This window comes from Pterocles gutturalis, unplaced genomic scaffold, assembly GCF_000699245.1.
Source record: "Pterocles gutturalis isolate BGI_N339 unplaced genomic scaffold, ASM69924v1 scaffold10718, whole genome shotgun sequence".
NCBI classification, from domain to species: Eukaryota; Metazoa; Chordata; class Aves; order Pterocliformes; family Pteroclidae; genus Pterocles; species Pterocles gutturalis.
In genome coordinates, this window is record NW_010120527.1 from 9,726 (window position 1) to 30,261 (window position 20,536).

The 20,536-nt window shown below is 34.8% G+C and overlaps 1 protein-coding gene across 1 annotated transcript in view; it reads left to right on the plus strand.

Annotated features, from left to right (window-relative positions):
* Positions 1-16,960, plus strand: part of LOC104464281 (glutamate receptor ionotropic, kainate 2-like) — a 23,362-nt gene extending 6,402 nt beyond the window's left edge. Inside the window, exons 3-4 of the mRNA XM_010076939.1 lie at positions 6,414-6,620; positions 16,733-16,960. Coding sequence (XP_010075241.1) covers positions 6,414-6,620; positions 16,733-16,960 — 435 coding nt within the window. The remainder of the gene's footprint in view (positions 1-6,413; positions 6,621-16,732) is intronic.
* Positions 16,961-20,536: the final 3,576 nt, after the last annotated feature.

The window sequence follows — 20,536 nt, forward strand, 5'->3', positions numbered from 1 at the left end:
GCTGATGTTTTAGTCCGAAATAGATATTTCTCTCTCATAAATCTGTTTGAATTTTGTGTACTGCAATAGTTCAATCTGTTTTTGTCTAGCAGAAAAACTATAAACTTGGTGGTTTTCTACTTTTAGTTTACTCGGATGTGATTTTTTTTTCCTTTGGAAGATAAAGGAATGTACAATTTCTTACTTTCCAGTTTTAGTACTTTTCTTGTCCCCTTTTTATATACTTTCTTGTCATGATCAATGTATGCCTAAAGGCCTCTCCCAGACTTCTCATACCCACTTCAAAATCCAGAGTCTGCACTCTCTCCTTCTTGAACTTCATTCCACTCCTGCCTCAATTCCACTTGTCTGTCTTCAGCCACCAGTGAAGACTGTAAACTGACTGATTTCTTGAAGATGTAGCACAAATCATAGAATGGCCTGGGTTGAAAAGGACCTTGAAGATCATCTAGTTTCAGCTCCCCTGCTGTGGGCAGGGTAGCCAACCACTAGAGCAGGCTGCCCAGGGCCCCATCCAGCCTGGCCTTGAACCTCTCCAGGGATGGGGCATCCACAGCTTCTCTGGGCAAGTGTAAAGCAAACTAATGTATTTCAGGAATCTTTCCACTGAGAAAGGTAAATTAGCTTGCTTTATATTTTATGATGCTCAAAACATAAAAAAGTTTAAGTTGAAAATCAGCCTTGTCCTGAGATCCAGCATAATGTCTGTGTACTTCTAATAACTTTTGGGGCCTTCAGACTTGCAAAGTATCCAGAGATATGCTTGGCCAAAGTGCTTGTTTGTATTTCTAACATAAAAGTAAGTGATGCTTATCATAAAAAAAAAAAAAGAGTTTCGAAGGAAGTCATAATATATGTATGAGTGCAGTGGAATCAGCACAAGTGAAGGTAGTAGACTTAGTAGATAAAGGTCAATAAAGCTATTTTTCCCCTGTCTGGGTGCAAGCAGAAGGTAGGATCGCCACATATCTATATCTCTGGATAATGACAGAGAAGTACTTTCTTTGGGTTCCAAGTTTAAAGCATCACCCCAAACAACTTCTCTCAAATAATTCTCTAGTCCTTCAATTCCCTTCCACTGAAATGTTAGTAATAAAAATACACTTTTACATGGTGGTAAGGATCAGCTTAGGATTTGCCCTTATGAACATCAAGGGCCATCAGTCTAGGAAAATGCTTGCTGTATTTGTTGGATGTCTTGGGTTTGCTTTTTTTTGTTGTTGTTTTTCCCCACAGTCTTTTGAAAATTTATGCTTCATCATAGAATCATAGAATGGTTAGGGCTGGAAAGGACCTCAAAGATCGTCGAGTTCTAACGCCCCTGCCATGGGCAGGGGTACCCCCCACTAGACCAGGTTGCTCAAAGACTCATGTTTTTCTTTCCATTATAGTAATAGTAATGTCTTTTATATTCTTAATTTCTCATGAAGACAGTATGATCCAGTTCAGATGAAAAACAGGTTAGTACAGTCTGCAGTGTTGCAACAGTTAAATGATTTCATGTTCTGTTGTTTATTGAGTCAAGTGATTTTGCTTGAAATAGGCATCTGCTCATATCTGTTTTGCTTTACTGGAATGGAAACTTAGTATACATTCTTGGGATGCAGCTGAACTAATTTCAAGTCTGGCCAAAGTTGAGAGTAAGTTGTGGGGGAATAAAGAAAAAGAATTTATTTTTTTTTTACAAGCCTGACAAAATGAGAACTGAAACTGCAGAAAAGAACAACTACGGCTTTAGTTCTTTAGACCGTGATTTATCAGAGCATAATTATATGTTTCATGACCAAAGAAGTCATACGAGGGAACCTTTCAGGAAATATGTTAAAATATGTCAAATAAGGATATTCATAATTAATTTTTATTACAGATGGTATAGTGGAGGAAGGCAACTTTGGTGTTTTCTTGTGTCTGGCCTTAGTTTCTTCTATTAGAATATCCTGGCTCAAATGACTGGTGAGGTGTCTAATATATTACATTGTTTTGATTGATTGTAACTAGTGGCTTGCTTCACCTCTCCCACTTGAATTTTGACTGCCAACTGTGAAAACCTATTGTGTATTCCTTACATCTGACATAAATGTTAATTAGATATGGCAGCATCTTAACTCTAGTATCTCTGGTGAACAGAAGCTAGTGATTAAAATTCTCTGTTCTAAAAGTGGCAAATCTTGAAGGTGGCTTTCCTCTTTTCATCATCAAGGCTTCCACATTTTTTTTATTGTGTGGTTTGGTTTTTTTTTTCAATACTGATAATAATAGAAAGGTCTTAAAAAATATATATGTCCATGTTGAAAGTATTAATGACCAATCCATATCTCTGATAACTACCCATAAGGATTAAATTTGGAATTATCTGAAATGTAGAATTTATTTTGTCAATTCTAGTAATATCCTTGTAATTGAAGTATAATACAGCTCACAGGAATAATTCAAGTAAGTCTTTCCTGTCCAAATCTGAAAAGAAAACATATAGGTTAAGAAAAACAAATATAAAAAATTCTATCAATACATTTTTTTCCATGCCCACATTTGTATAGAATAAATGGGTTTTCATTCAAATGTTAGTTGTGTGTTTTAAAACTAAAAGAAATCTGAAAAGCTACAATGTTAATTCAACATGTAGAAACATAAGACAGAAATCTGTTATTGTATAGGGAAGTTTTACATTTGTGATTCAATTTATACATTAAAAAATGAATACAGATAAATTTTGCAAGTAGAACACATGAAAATGTGTAATGGAAAACCTGTTATACTGACATCCCTAATGAAAACATCTTTGGAGATTGAATACTTGTGTATCACAGAAATGATGCAATTTAGAGAGTTATTATGAGAAAACCAATTGTTTACATTCATTGAGGCTTAGCACATAAAGTAAAAAGAAAACATTTTGATCATTTAATCTGGACTTTAACATAATGCAATTAAAACTTGACTCCTTCTTATTTCTTTTTGAAATCCATCCAATTTTTAGCTTATTTGATTTTTGGACTTCAGAAAAATCTTTATATTAAAAAAAGACCTTATGCAATCTCTCTATGACTTCATGTAATCTGCTTTTTTGCATCCAGGAGAGTGCTACCCCCTCTGATGATAATGTATGACAATGCCATACTGTCATCTGATTATTTCATATTCACTGTCACTGAAGAGAATCACCGTGATTAAAGTTCACCACACAGCCAGGAGGACATCACCTTACCAATAAGGCAAAATGTCTTTATTCATCAACAGTAAATGTAAACAGAAAGTTTGTATGAAAACAGCAGTCATCTGTCATTTGGAGTCATATGCTTGAATTAATTTTAGTAATTTTTTTATACTACTCAATAAATATTTTTCAAGGATATATCTACTTTTTGCAGATATAATTTTTAATCTACATCTCACTTTACTCTTTCTTGTGACCGTCTTTATTTGCAATAGCTTTAGTGTACTTTGCAGTAAATTTTCTCAGAAAAATGTTTACTTGCATTTACTAGCTTATCTGCATTCTCACTTTTAGTACTTATCTGGCTTATGGGTGCTCTTCTGTATCAATCTTCACTGAACGTATTTTAGTTTTTTTTTTTTTAACAAAGTGTAAAAAAGCATTAGCAGAACAGATAAAGGGATTGAGTATTACTGTACTCATCTTACAGGAAAATATGCACGAATGTATGGATGGCTCAGTGAAGAAAATCCTGCTGTCCTTACTAAGTAAACAAGACAGAAAAGCATGAATTGGCAATTATATTGCCTCCTTGATATCACACACATTTAAATCTGCCCCATATAATTCAGGATTGCGTGGAATGGAAGACAGAAAAAAAATGTCAAGAATCTTCTCAAGATTCCAGAGATATTGGGGGACGTGTGACTCTGTAAATGTCTGAACAATTCAGAGAGCAAATGTCTAAGAACTGTGTGCGTGAGCACTAAAAGCTACATAGGAATTTCATAATGCCGACAGAGGCATATATAGAATGCTATATTTGGGAAGCACAAGTCTGAGGTTTTTTACATCTGAACCAGGTTTCTTGCTCTGTCAGAAACAAATTTTATGATTTAAAGTGTAGCTAAATAATTTTGAGTATTTAATCCCAGTTTAATGTGGGATAATCTATTTGAGTTAACTACTGTTGATAAAGAAGTTCCAGACATTTTTGAAAATTCCGAAAACATAGAACCTCACAGCTGAAATGGACAATTTTTCAGCTGTCATTATTTCACCCCCTGGATGGTGAATGTTCTTTTCACATCAGAAACAGTTGCCACAGGTAGCTGTTTTCTTGACTTTTTTTTTTTTTTAGCAAGAGATGATTGAGCTTAGCTTTTATTCTAGCAAAACAGTCCAAATTCTTAGATAACCTACTGTGGCACTTAACTGTAATTACCATTATGAAGTGTCTCCTGATTTCTAACCTTCATTTCTTTTGCTATAGCTTCAGGCCTTTAATTCCCGTCCCCTCTACAGAAAATAACTTTTCTGGTTCCTTTCTGCGACAGCTTTGTATGTGTTGAGTACTTCTATCACTTCCCTGTCTGTTCTTGGTTTAGTGTAACAACCTATATTCTTTCCATCTTTCCTCATCCTGTTTTGCAGATCTTGATTCATGTTTCTCTTGAACAGCAGTATCTAAAACTGAATGGATGAAACTGAAAACTAGTAATGTAAAAAATATAAAATAATAGAGTAATTTTTGATGGGAAGGACCACTGCAGGTCCTCCAGGCCCAGCTCCTGCTCAAAGCAGATTCAAGTAGGTCAGGTTTTGCTTTTCCTCAGCTAATGGTGTGATATTGGTGAGTCTAATACATGATCCCCTGTTAATACCTAGAACTTAATTTTATAGAGTTGCTACCTCATCAGCTCTTTTCCTCCTGAATTTCTGCAATTAATTATTCATTTAAAGTGTGGAAATATTCATTAATTCCTTTTGAATGCCTTTGTTTTTTAAATTACTCTATTTTCTGAAACTTGTCATTTTGAATTCTGATCCTGCCCCATTGTAGAATACGCATCCAAGTAGCATCTTTTCTGTTCAAGAATGAGTGGAAATATTTAACTGTTCTCTGCAAAGGAATGTCACTTATTATGACTTTCCAGACTGATAATAAATCTCTTTCAATTAAGAGCATATTATTATCCCATATTAAATCGGGATTAAATACTCAATAAAATTATTTAGCTATGGTTGATGCAGTAATTGCATCTACTACCATTTGTCTTACCTTTGTGTTTATTTTTTTATTGTTGTAAAAAATGAAAAAAGCTTGTCTACAGCATGAGCAAAGATTGAGTTGTATACCTAACCTATCAAATAGAACTTGAATATTGGTGCCATACTGTAGTTGGAAACTTTGGTTTTTGTCTTTTTCCCTTCAGCTTTGTATTTGAGGAAGTTTATCCTATATTGAGAAACAGATCTAAAAATCCTATATTTTGCTAAATGTTGTTTCTTCCCACAGTTATGAATATTCTGCTAATCATTTAAATTTGTTTGTGGTTCAGTTTGCACATCACTTTATGCAGAAAAGTCACATTGTAGTTTAAATTAAATATAAGAAGAGAAATGTTTAAAGAAAATAAATTCAGTTTTGGGGAACTGTGTATCATAGAACTTGCTTTTTCAGTTAATTTTTTTCTGGTTTTGCTGCAGCCTTGTAAATGGCAGCCTATAACTTGAGGCAACAGAACAGTAGGTAATTTCACTGACTTCTTCACAGAGGAATTTAACAAGTCCGAATCATAGAATCATGGAATGGCTTGGGTTGGAAGGGATCTTAAAGATCGTCTAGTTCCAACACCCTTGCCATGGACAGGGACACCTTCCACTGGACCAAGTTGCTTAAAGCCTCATCCAGCCTGGCCTTGAACACCTCCAGGGATGGGGCATCCACAGCTTCTTTGGGCAACCTGTTCCAGTGCCTCCATGTGGCTTTTCTATACCTAACAAGCACTTAGTAAACACTTAAAATACTTGTGTAAAGAAAAGTGTAAAACTAATACTTAAAACATTTGATGTTTGAGATTTTAAGTAATTGTGTTTTTTCAGTCGCCAAAACTCATTTCTACATGTTAAGAGGATTACAATGTCCATATAAACAATGCATTTGATGTTAATGTCTAATGTAATTTGCTGAGGAGCACATTTTATTTTAGTGTTGATATGAATTCCTTGAAGATGTGTCTACAGTGTTTACAGTGTCATTTTTTTTCCAATAAAAGTGAGAAAGAGTCTTCTGACTAACTTGAGTTTGAAGATAAATAAAGACTTTAGACAGAAATAGCAAAAAGCTAAAAGGACTCTACTTTTCATTTTAGTTTTTTTACAGGGAGTGGTATCACAACAGTGTACTACTTTTGATTAAAATGCAAATAAAGTGTGGGGGCACTCATTTTCTGTTGTGTCTTTTTAATTTTTACAGGAAGAGCCATATGTTATGTTCAAGAAGTCTGACAAACCCTTGTACGGAAATGATCGATTTGAAGGTTATTGCATTGACCTCCTCAAGGAGCTGTCTACTATCCTTGGATTTTCCTATGAGATTAGACTGGTGGAGGATGGAAAATATGGAGCTCAGGAAGATGCCAACGGACAGTGGAATGGAATGGTTCGTGAACTAATTGATCATGTAAGTTAACTTTTGGAAACTTTCTACTATCCGTTTAGATTTCAATTCTATCTATGCAAATTGTAAAACTTTTATGATAAAGCCATTTGAATAGTAATGTTTTGGCAAATGCAAATGTTTAAAGAAGGGATGCAAGGAGATTCACATCAATGGTTTCTATAGTGTAGAATTTATTTGTTAAGACAATTCTGCATCTCTGTTTTGCCTGTCGGTAGTGTTTGTTTCTTCCAAAATGGTTTAGCTCTTCTGTGACATATGCCTCAATCGAAATATGGAATAGATAGTATTCAGAATTTATTTTTGAGAACAAATACGTGGGGTTTTTTTGTGACAAAACATGCATCTTCATAATAAACAGAAGTCAGGCTTCCTCTTCTGGAGGTGGATCTGAGATTTTGCCTTAGAGAAATTTCTGTGCATGTAGTATAAATACATAAATTGATAGACACAAAGAAGAGAAACGTCTTTCTTGAAAGATTAACAATAAAGTGCGTGCAGTAAGACAAAAATATCGACATATACTGTGGCAGCAAAGTAATGCAGTGTGTGTCAAAACAGATACCACTACAATTACTTGTAAATGGGTAAGGCAGGCATTACTTAGTGTCCTTCAAAGCATCCTTTCCCAGTTGGTCATGCCTGTTGAATTCAGTCTCTTAGAAACATTTTAGTCAATTTGAAAATTATGTCATTGTCCCTTCTTTGCCTTTATTTGGGTGAATTGCTCAGTATAGAGACATTTGATCAAAGAAGGGGATAAAACATATTCTGCATATCACTGTAATTTAAAGTAGGAAGAGGGGAGACTATTTTATAGCTAATTCAAATGAAACCTCCTAAAGATGGCAGAAACTGCACGAATAACTCAAATATTCACTAATCTTGTTTCAATCTGTTTTAAGATTTCAGCAGATGGACAGAACACGTGCTAATCAAAGTACTCATGTTTACTAGATGGGTTGTTATCTTTGTGTTTTTCTAGTAAATAATAATCTGGTATTGCTGTTGCAACAGATGTTGATTATGCCTAGCTTCACACTTTTAAGAAGAATGTGTAAGAGTTTTATAGTTGTATTATCTTTAAATATGTATGTGTGTTACACCTAGTACACCTATTCTGTCCATCTTTATACATGCATATTTTCACACATGTATAAATGCATAGGCATATATAGCTATTAGATTTGACAATTGTTAAGTAGTATCACCATCTGGAACTAATTTTTCATTTTTTTGGGGTGGATATTGTGGAAGTATTTCCTATATAATTCTTCAGAATTATATGTCACCAGGTTTCATTTAACCTCATGTCAACTTATCTAGCCTGTACTTCTTCAGTTTGTCTCTGAGGTTGTTATGGAAGATGGTGTTGAGAACCTTGCTAAGGTCAAGATAAACAACATTCAGTGCTCTCTACTCACCCACGAAAGCCAGTAGTTTCATTATCGGAAGCTATGGGGCTGGTCACAGAAGATCACCCCTTTACAAATTCACACTGATAACATTCAGTTATCTTCTTGTCCTTAGTGTGAATTTCAGGATTTGTTCCATTACTTTCCCAGGAATTAGTTTGACTCTGAACGGACTGCTTTGAAGACAGGAGTGCCATTTGTTTTCTTTTAGTCCTCAGGAACCTCCCCTGATATCCACAACCCTTGAAAGATATTTGAGATTGGCTGATGTTAGTCACCTCCCTCAGCACTCATGGGTGCATCCCATCAGGTCCCATGGACTTGTGTATGTGCAGGTTGTTTACATGTTCCTTCACCTGGTCCTTCTCCACTGAGAGTTAAGTCTTCTTTGCTCCAGACTTGCCCCAGAGTCTCAGAGACCTGGGATTCCTGAAGATCAGTCATCTTACCGGTAAAGACCGAGGTGAAACATACATTGAGAACCTTGCCCATCTCAATGTCCTTTATCACCAAGTTCCCTGCCCTGTTCAGCAGCAGTTCCACATTTCCTTTTGTTGCTGATGTACTTGTAGTAGCCCTTCTTGTCCTTGATGTTCCTCACCAGATGCAACTCCAGATGGGTTTTGGCTATCTTGCTATATTCCTCCTGGGTCACCTGTTCCTGCTTCCATGTCTGGTATTCTTCTTATGTCTAAGTTTTGTCAGGAGCTCCTTGTTCACGCCGGCCTCCCCTCATCTGTTCTTGACTGCCTAAATGTGAGGACAGATGATTTTTGAGCTTGGAGGAGGTCATCCTCATGCTTGAAAATCAACCAGCTCTCTGGGTCAGCTCTTCTCTTCAGGATTGTCTCTCATGGGATTCCTCCAAGCAGGTCCCTGAAAAGGACAAAGTCTGTTCTCGCAAAGTCCAGGATTATAATCCTACTTTTTTCCATGTTGCCTCCCTTCAGGATCCTGAAGTCCACTATCTCTTGGTCACAGCAGGTGAGACCACTGTCAGTCTTCACGTCCTGGACCCATTTATTTTTGTTTTGTAACTGTGAGGTTCAGACCCTTTGTCATCTTCTTCATCACTTGTGTCCAGAAGTTATCATCTCTAGTAACCTCAAGGATTGCTTGTGCCCTACTGTGTTGCCTTTCCAGCGGATATCAGGATAATAAATTCCTCCATAAGGACAAGGACCTGGGAACACAAGGGTTCTTCTAGTTGTCTGAAGAATTTGTTGACAGTAGTCCATTACACAGACCTTTGTAGCTATGACAGTGATAATGCTCCAGCCTGTCATGAGAAGATATATGATTCTGTTCATTACACAAAATAAAAGACACCATGGTATGGGAGGAAGGAGGATCCTCTCCACAGACAGGATCTGCACAGTGTGCCAGGTGAAGATCCGTCTGGGATCTGCTCAGTGCTGCACATAAGCAGGGTTCCCTGCATCAGAAGGGATGTGAGATTTATTGGGCATTTATATTCCTCTTTTTATTATATCTTATTAAAACACATAATTTATTAGGCCATTTGTTGTCAGGCCTTTTTATCGAGATCCAGAAAGAACTCTGCATTGTCTCTCTCTGACTCAGCTCAAACATAACCCTCTCTGCAGATATGCATGGCCTGTGATCCCTTCCTTTTAATGGATGAAGTTCAGCTAAACAGTCATGAATGATAGTGTAAAATTTAATGCAAAATCTATTTTTGAAAATAAACATAATAAATCCATAAATTTCTGTGAGCTATTGCTCCCTCTTCAAAATATGCAAAGAAACATATTTAGGTGAGAAGATATGACTGAAATTTGAAACTTAATTGCATGTAAAATGCACACTTGTATGAAGCTGCTTCATATCATTCATAGTTTTATGGTAGGTAAGAAACATAACTATTTATTGATACAAAACTAAGTCTTAATTCTTGTGGACCCCCCTCCTCTCCTTATAGTTGTTCATAGTAAAAACTTATTTTTCCCAGTATCCTGACTTCCTTCTTAGCCAACAAGAAATATCAAGAAAAATGTATAAGGATGAACAGAATGTAGCAATATTTACCCAATCAGCAGAGTGTGGATAGGGCCTTACTGAACTATAAGACGGGGTAAAAGGGGGAAGCTGTAAAATAGTATTCATGAATGTTCTTCAATTATTTGAAAACGTTTAAGTTTTGGTACCCACAGGTTCTGAAAGCAAGGAGTTTTACAGCTTAATTATACTTAATGTGACAAATAATTTTTCTTCTTCTTTCTCTGAGCTTGTTTTATCTACTGTCCTCCACTTCCTTTTGTGCAGGTTGACATAGAACAAGTCTTTTATAGTTTTTCTACTTTGAACAACTTAGTTTCATCCATAAATGTTGTTAGTTAACTATCTAACCACTTTCTAGTTGGGCAGTAGTTAGGCTAGGAATTTGTCTACATCTGCCATTCATGCTGAATTTTTTTTTTTTCTTGTAATATTTGTGTTCTTATTCATTATGTATTTGTACCCTTCTGTTGATCATTGTCTTCCAGAATGAAGCATACCTTCACATAATACAAGGAATAAATTTCAACAGTAATGACATTTTTGTTTCCTAGATTTCATGTTATAAATATCAGAAACATTTTAACTCAACCCCCACAGATTTCATCCTTAGGATTTGCATTTTATTTTTATTAAAGATGATTTTTAATAATTTTATCCTGTTATCTTCAGTATTTAAGTAATGCCTGGAGTTTGGATAAGCTTTATTGAATTTAAATAAATATAACAAGTTTTTCAAATGAATTAGCTTACATATACCTTAGGCAGAACAGAACTAAATTAGGATCTTGTGCATAAAAACATTGCTAACATTTTTATTCCTTAGAATTGTGACAATATTTTTGGGTAATAAGATATGTAGTCTACCAGTTCTTTTATAGTTAAGGCACATGTAAACCATTGCATGATATGTGATGTTTTGAGAATATACACAATATGAAAATACTTCTGTTTTTATTTCATATATGATGGAGTTCTCTAAAAAGACCAGTTTTGTTATTTTTTTTAATAATTATCAATTTTAATTAAAGCCCAAGACATTGGACTTTAACTATTCATTGAGAATTTCAGTGTTTGGATTCTTTTTAGAGTAGTCTAGTCCTAGTGATGGCTGCATCAAAATGTATCTAGAGGGGGTCAGTGTACAGGAGGTTGATTTTATCCATTTTAATGGGTTTTATCACATTAATTAATTAGCTGATGAAATTATAAATTTCAAAAAGTAGTCAATTGAGAACTGTTAATCAATAAGAGGATCAATAAGATCCTGAAGTGATCTATTCCCATCTGAATGATATGCAAAAAAATTAGTAATCGTTTTGATTCCCTTGTAAAAAATTCCAGATGACAAAGTGATACAGAAAAGTAGGAACAACTTAAATGTGACAGAAGTCAAACTTGGTTGCAGGATGAAATAAATTAATGTAAATAATTTGATAAAATTACATATATTTGAGAACAGAATTCACATCAAAATTAAAAAGTGTGGATTTTTTTTGCCCTGAGTGCAGTAACTGAAAGCCTAGGTGACGTAGATGATTAACAGCTAGAAAAAAAAAACACTTCCAGGGAGTTGCAGTAAATCTGGAAAGTATAATGATAAAAATGCTGCCTGCAAACTAGGAACCAATGTTACTTCTGCATTTTATTTGAGAAAGCTTCACTGGAGCATGTTGTCCAGTAATTTTCATTCTTAGTAAACATATCTGGTGCAAAAAATAAAATTTTGGAAAAAAAAAAAGTGTGATAACTCTAAAGAAGAACTGTAACATTTTGCTTAATTCAAGTACTCTCTTAAGTTTTTGTTTGTTTGTTTGGTTGGGTTTTGTTTGTTTTTTTTAAGCGGGGAGTCTCCTTTACCTGAAACCTGGGCCACTATATCTACACTGTCTTGTAAATATTGTCCTCAGCAGTTTGCCCTTTCAGTGGGAATGTGAATCTTGCTCTTCTAACCATGAGAAGAGCCCTTTGTGGAAAACTCTGCTGGAGTGAACTGACAAGAATTAAGGCTAAGATTTTCTTGTTGCTGTAACTTCTTGTCATCCCTTTTCCTGCTAAAGTGTAGTTCCGTGGTCCACGGCTTCTACATGCAGTTTGTGTAAATGTTGATGAAACCAAAGTTGGTGTAAAATACTTCAGTGAAACAACATCCTGTGAATCAATGGATAGAAACTTTGTGGCTTTTTTGAATGGGTACTCATACTACATCTATTCAGCTATTAGATCTAATCCGTGCCGGCATAGTTAAATGAGAATGGACTACAAAAATTCCTAGGTTCAGTAACCTTGAATAAAAGGAAACAATGTAAATTAACTATATTAGGATTCCAAATGTTTTTGTCTAGTTGAATTCATGTAGCAAGTTGTTTCTGTAGTAGCGGACAGCAGGCAAATTTCCTCTGCAGAAACTTTTCCTCTGTTTTTTTTTAAATTTAGATCTCTAGGGAGATTAATTTGTTGATTGCTAGATCAGGGCCCTCCTCTAAAGACTTGAGGGCTTGTAGTTGACACAACCTTTAGTTGCCTCAGCTGTTCAAGACTTGGCCAAGAACAGTATTAGCTGTGCTGACATTAGGATGTCTAAAAAAATGAAACATCTATGAAATACTCATCTTTAAGGTCCCTTCCAACCCAAACCATTCTATGATTCTATTACAATGAATCTGAGTAAACTGCCTGTCTTTCAGTAACTTTTTGTTGCTGAACAGTAAATACTGAGAAGCAGCTCAGCACTTAGAAACAAATATGTAACTTGAGCCAGTACCTATTGAAATTATCATCATATGTTACTTTATTATGTTAAATTATTATGTTACTTTATTAAGTAACAACTGCTAAAGATACATCTATAGATAATATTGTTGGCAATTAATCGTAAATGATACAAGTCAGGATACAAGTTAATGATACAAGTTCAGTTAAATGACTGAAATGATACAAGTTCAGTTTCCCAAAAAATTAACATGGCAGTTTCTCTGGGCTATATTTTGTACAGTTAGATTTCACATCCAAAATATCAAATATCTGTAAATACCAACTTACTATGCATGCTATGGTCCATGCACGGCTCATCGTTTATGCGCAGATTTCTTGCTGAAGTTATTAAACTGCATGCATAGATTGAATTCAGTGTAATTTTAAAACTTGTCTTCTTACAGGTTATGTACCAAATTTCAGCCCTATGCAACTGAAAAAAAAAAGTCCTTTCTCTTTTCTTTGAATTTTACTTTATGTAATGTATTCAACAAGCTTCTTGGAAGTAAAATGTAAATGAAGAAGCAAAGGAGGAGGATTTTAGCATGCCTTAGGGGTGTCTGTATCAGAAATAGATCATGTATAACTTGAGTTGTTTGTGGGTGAGTGAACATCTTACAGCAGCCCATGGCAGCAAGACAGGGGAACCTTTACACGGCTGTGAAGAGAGTATGTGCAGTCCTCATAAGGCACAAAAAGAAGGGAAGGTCTGGCAATCCCTGTTTACAGAGTTTTGCAGTAGTGTAAAAAGTAGACCACACTGAGAGTGCATATGCTCGTATGAAAATATCATAACCTTTTAAGATGGAGGTGAAGATGGAAGATCAAGTGCAGCTGAGTATGTACTATTAAAAGTAATGTTCAAAATATCTGATGCACTTTGAGAAAGCAGGGTGGAAATAACTGTCTGTGGTACAGTTGACTTTCAAAAGTGCCCTGTGGAGTGTGATAAATTGCTTCTTCCTCCCTTTTGTCCGGGACATTCTCTTCCTTGCTAGAGAACCTCTCTTTGAAAAACTGTCAAGATGGATGCAGAATGTGAGTGCCATTCTCCAGTTTAGCATGCCATATCTTTGCATGGTGGAGTGAATGCAGGGTTGTGATTTCTTCATACTTGACATAATTAAAGTAAGAATTGAGAAAGAAGTGAGGAGTATTTTTCTACAGTCTCTTCCCTCTACTGTTAACATTCTTGTCTTCAGCGTGCTTCTTCATCACATCTACTATTTGTGTTGCTGTACAACTCTTCCATTTTGCTCAGGACTGCGCCTTGTGTTGGAATGTCCTTGTCAGAATTTTTCTAATTTCTATTGTAATCTTTATTTGGTGCAGAGTTTTTCTCTGTAGAAACTAACTTATCCTCACCAGTCCTTGGATGCTGTCGTAAAAAAGGCTTTAATCTCAAGTACTCTAAGTTCAAGAATAAGTGCTGTTTAGGATTATGCTTTCAGATACATAAATCTTTCCTTTAAAAAATAGAATCATGCATACATTCATTTAAAAAAATGGAATCATATAACATTGCCAAGTGAGACGAATAGTCTTTGTTATGGAACCTATCAGAAAGCCATTTTAAGATGTACTCATTTGAAAACGTTGATAAATGTAGATTGATAAAATCCTAATTTTACACCATTGCCCTCCAGTCCATCCTGAGAAATTAACTAAAGAGAATTCTCATACTTGTATTTCTTCTCTGTTGAAGAGTGTAGGGGACCCTCGTAGTCCACTTCTGGAAACTTGGCCCCTTATTTCTCTTACTTTCAAGTATTGCCATTTCTGAGTGAAAAAATTGCTAAGATAATTGGATGTGTTGGAGATAACATATTAGCAAAAGTGGTTACATGTGGTAGTGTTACATTTTTATGTCAGTCATTTTAGCAGCTTTTTGTTTCCTCAGTAAAGACTCTGGATTTTATTTTTGTTGAGATGCTTATTTTGTTCTTATGGTGATTTACTAGTTCAAAAATGTTGAAACAGAGTTACTAAAGCCGTGAAGAAAATCTTGAAATGTCAAGATATGGACCTATATTTTGGATCTGTGCCTCTCAGGTTGGGATATCCGGTTGTTCTGTTCTCTCATATGAGACATGCATTATTTATTTTTTGCTTATTTTTCTAATTTCATCTGCAATTTCCCTATAGCTTTGCTCCACTGGAGGTAGTTACAACCTATATTCACTTGCATACCTTTTTATTTTCACCTAATGATCAAGGGTTGGATTTCCTGTAGCATTTGTTAAAATAAATGATTTGTTATTCATTAAGACTATAGTAACATTTTAAGACCAAAATTCACAACTGCCAGTAGCCTTCCAAAATATCTATTTTCTCTATCTTCGGGCAGCTGCATCTTCTGACAGTCTCTAGCGAGTTGGCTTCAGTCTTGTAGGGTAAGGACTGCTAGCTGCCTCGTAAACTAATAGCTTGAGTTATGTATCTCAAATTTCCACGTGTTGACCTATAACTTTTAACCCAAAGTTAAGTTTCTTTCTTTACTGTTTTCTTTCTGCAACAGCTGGAATATCATCAATAACATGCAATGCATAAAAACTCTGCTGATGTGGAATAAAGCCTTGCTAGTCTGAATAATAGCTGTGAGTTCTGAATACCAATGGAAATGAAGCATATGGCTTTTTTTTTTGACCAGTAAACATTTACCAAAAAGAATGAATGGTACCAACAGAGTTTCACATTGTAACATAGAAGTACTTTGCTAGAGTAAATCTAATGATATAACAAATGCTCACAACAACAATAGACTATAATAGAACTTTGTGGAAAGTGAGACAACCAAAAAAAAAGGGACATTGAAATGTTGTGACACCGTATGGGATTTTGAGTGTTATACAGTATATACAATACCAACTGAGCAAAACAGAATATGTAAATGTGTGAATTTATATCATTTTAGTAGGAATAAAATCTCTGGATCTTGGTTTAGAATAGGCATTCTGAAAACGGTGCTATTTGCAGCTGTTAATTGGATTACAGTATTTCAAGGTACCTATACCATTTCTGTCATTACATACCTATATTTACACGTAGTTTACAAGGAGTTATTAGTTCAGCTTTCCAAGTCTGGTACTGTATAACTTCTTGCTCTGAACTTCCTTCTTTCATATGTGCACATGTACATGCACATGCTTGTACACATAAACACACACAGTAATTTTTAAAGAGCTGTTGAAAGTAGATTTCTTGTCACTATGATTTCACTATGAAAATAGAATATATTATCTACTGATCTCTTATGAATTATTGCCATAATAACTAAAACTGAAGGTAAAATGACAAAATACATTCTATTGTCTGATTTCATTTTAAATGCTGCAACTAATTAGTAGCCAGTTACCTTCAAGTTTTGTAGTGATTTCTGGAAACTAGTAAGGACAGTTGTACTTTGTTAGAACTTACTTCCTGTGGCAACTTTTCAGAGGTAGCACTTCCCATTTTAAAATATTCTTCATTTTGTTTCAATACTTTTATGCTAAACTAGGCAAAACTGCTTCCTGGCCCTTTTCCTACACTTGTAAAAGCATATTCACGTCTACTTCACAAATATATTAAAGAGCACAGTGAAGGATTGACAAAGAGAAGATGTGTTCATATGTACATTTTAAAAAATTTCTATAAGATATGATAATGGATGTTCATGTTTTCTGCAAGATTAAATATTTTTCTTTGCTTCTATCCCTGTAATATCGCTTTTAATTTTCTCTAGATGCTGCTATGTCAGTTAGCAAAAAGGAAGGAGAATAAACCTTTTTCCCTACTTACAGTGAGAAGAGACTTAAATTTCAGTCTACCTAGTACAAGAACAAACCTCCTCCATGTAAAGTTTGTGCTTTGCATGATCTGATTGTCTGCTTCAACCTGTTTCTTCTGACTTATGGCCTGTTTCTCTTTTTTTATTTCTGTTAACAGAAAGCTGACCTTGCAGTTGCACCATTGGCAATTACCTATGTTCGAGAGAAGGTCATCGACTTTTCCAAGCCCTTTATGACTCTTGGAATAAGTATTTTGTACCGCAAACCCAATGGTACAAACCCGGGCGTCTTCTCCTTCCTGAATCCTCTCTCCCCTGATATCTGGATGTATATTCTGCTGGCTTACTTGGGTGTCAGTTGTGTGCTCTTTGTCATAGCCAGGTAACATGTCAACTTTTGTGATTTTTTTGGCAATTGTTATAATCTTTTTCTAACTAATAATTGTCAAAAGTCACAAAAATTTTCTTACTTTCATACTTATATTTTAACTTCATGATGTGCAGAACAATAATCAATGATGAGGGTTCTCACTATTAATTTTCTCCACTGTCATATTAAGTCTCCAGTTTGTTGTGTTACTCAGTCTTGAGTATGCTAGCTAGCTTTCTCCTTTTATTTACATATTTAGAGACACTAGAAAGCTTATGAAGTGTCTTTTCCCAATTGTACTGTTTAGAAAGGCAGGGGTTCACATACTTTATTTCGTTAGTCCAATTTAATTTGATGCTATGGTGTTTTAGCTCAATTTGAATACTTAGCTGCCCATGTTAATCCTAGATGTCCAAACTGGGCCTCTACCTGTTACAAAAAAAGTTACTTTATGTACACTAGTATCTTAGAAGCAGGGCAACAATATTTAGTTTTTAATTATGTGCTAGGTAAAATCCCTGATATACCTCACATAATTTAAAGTCCCAGATTGGAATGTATTTGGAAACATGTTTAGCTGAGCTTCCAGAGTTAAGGAACTCAATACAGTTGTTAAATTATACATTGATTTGATATATAGGGCTCACTTTTTTATCTGTTTTCAACATAGACAAGCAGAAAAATATCTTTTGTCAAAAAATCACATTATATTTACGTTTTCCTTGTTAAGTAATTAGGACTAACTCCAGATGCTCACTGAAATATTGTCTTACATGTTATAACTTTGACTTCTGCTGTGACAGCAAAAAAAAAAAAAATTCAGAACAGTAAATCGTCAGTTCCCAGGGGTGTAAATGTAATCTTTTTTGCAGATTCCTCCTAGCAGTCACTTCCAAAAATGCTTTTTTAGTCAAATACGTATAAACTGTATTGGCTTTTACTTTTTTTTTTTTTTCTGTCTATAACAACGATTTTTAGAAGCATATGTTTGACTTGATAATACAATTTCACTTCAGATATGATATTTTTATGATTTCATGCTGTGGTACACAGTCGAGTCTTCGTATTTTTGTTTTCCTATTGTGCTGTAGTTGATATCAGGGTTCTCCATCTTTCTTTGATACTATCAGCTTCATTTTGGAGAAGTTATATCATTCCTCTGCTAAGGGGAGAGGTAACGTTTTTATAAATCAGTTTAAAAGTAATTTAGTAAGGTCACTGATACATAAAGTACATGAAGTTTTGAAGTAATATAGATAACACTGAAGCATGTTCTGTAACAAATAACTTTGCTTGTGTGCCACCTTTAAAAGTCTGCTTTAAAGACTTATGTTGAAAGTTTCTTGAAGGAATAGTAGATTTTAGTGGACGATATAACCAGAGAGTAAACTAATTTCTGAGGTGTTCTTGTTATACGGGTACTTCTGAAAGCACAGTTGAACATAAATCACAAATGTTGTCTTGTGAAACACCTCATGTAAACTGTATGATGTCCAAAAGATATGGATGTCCAAAAGTTTTAACCCTGTTGTTATCACTGAAGGACATTTTCAGCATGATACACAGTGCTTTTGACAGGCAGCTCCCAGTAATGTTAGTATGAGTTGTATGGCTTTCTTATGCTTTGAAAATGTGTCTTGTCATATTTTGTAGGAAAGATACATTTTCTTGAAGCCTTTTGTTTTATTGAGCTATTCAGTCACTTGATCTCACTAGCAGAACTGGAATTAATGTATTTTCTTAAACAGAAGCACCATATAATAGACCAGTATTGCTGAACTTTTTTTACTTGTCTATTTTTGTGACCAGCACCATAAATTCCTTATTAATTTTATTGTAAAGCAATGTGGAATACGTTTCATACTGAGCAGAGTTTTTTTGTAAAGTTGTATAAAATACATTTTTATGCCTAAGTTTATATCAGCCTTCAGATCTAGAGATTTTTAATACCTCTTAACTTGTACAATCAAATACTGATAACACATTTTGAAATAAAACATCTAGGATTATGTAAGACAATCTACAGATTTTATTCATAATGAAGAATGACTTAATAGTATGTGGTAGCATTTTCTGACAGTATAGTTCATATAGGGAAACAGGTCTAAGTCAAAAATGTAGTCTGATGAAAAATGAAGAGAGAAAAGAATATTATTCAAAAGTAAAAGAGCCTTTTATGAATATAATTCACAAAATGTATCTGTCATGTAAAAGGAGACGCTGCTAACTGAAGTGTGGTAGTGAGGAGGACTTTGCAGCATAGTGCTGACTATGTATTCTCAGTACAGGTTATAAATTAGGTATTGCACAGCTGATGACATATTTTTCAGTCCTGGTGTCACGAAACTGTTGGACTGTATGCCACTAAATTAATAGGTTTCACCTAGAGTGTCTTATTAAGAAGATTTCTATTTCATAACAATCTTTCCATAATGAATGTTTAAATACACGTGTTTCATAATAATTGCTGTGTGTTTCATAATAAGGTGTATCTATGTTTGGAGCGGTACTTATTCTGTCTTTGATTATATGATGTTTTGTAATTACAGCTCATCAGACTATTCAGTGTAGTATATTTATTTTTAGATTTCAACCTCCCTTTTTTGTGTCAAATGTTTTGTGATTTTATTGTTTTACCATGTCTTCCAAACAGTGTTGGAATGTAAGAGCTTGGTACATTGCAAATGGAAAGTGCAGTTTTGTTGCAGTACTTGGATTTCACCCATTAATTTGTGATATAGTCCTACTTAGGGAAAAAATGAAGAAATTAGTAAAAGGTTCAGGAATCTTTGAGAGAGAATTGCTGAAAGAACTTTTGTAGAGTAACATTTCGTGTATACAAGGGGAAAAAATGTAATATAAATCTTTATTAGTCAAAAAAGTGTTGGATTTTCCTTCCAATCTGAGAACCAGATACAAAGAACTAGAATCTTTGCATACTCAACAAGACAAAAAGCTAGGAGAGAGTTATTTGTTAGCTGGGGGGCTTTTCTGTGTCATTTTCCTCTTGTAGTCCCCGCGAAAATGATGAGTTATCTATTTATGTGGAAGTTACAGATTTTGCACTGTGGATAGAATGAACATATAGGTGACGTGTTGTACACAGTGTTTTCTTTAATTGTCATTCTTTGTGGGGAATTATAGTAGGCTGTGATTTCTCCATATAGATGAAAACCTCTTAATCTTATTTGCTTTGATTGTTGAATCAAAGTAGTTATGTCGGTTAGTCTCTAAAAGTTCCTTTCTTTGTCGTACAGGCTGATGACTGATAGGGAAACCCAAGCTACTTGACACTAAGCCAATTACTTTTCTGTGAACCGAGAAAGTCATATAGCATTTTTTTTCTCTTGTGGCAACAGTAATGGATCTGTTTCTGATGCTAGCTAGCAGTGTCTTTGTGTCACTGCTGGCAGTGTCTTGTGTCATCTGATGTCTTGTTGCATTACAATTCAAATGCTTTTTTGCCTCTGCCTTTACTTGTTTCCTTGATTTAGAATCCCAGTTAAATTCACAGTTTACATGTGATTAGAAGGAAAACTAAGACTGGAGTAAAGTATGCCAACTCCTTTTTGGAATTCTGTCAAGTACACAA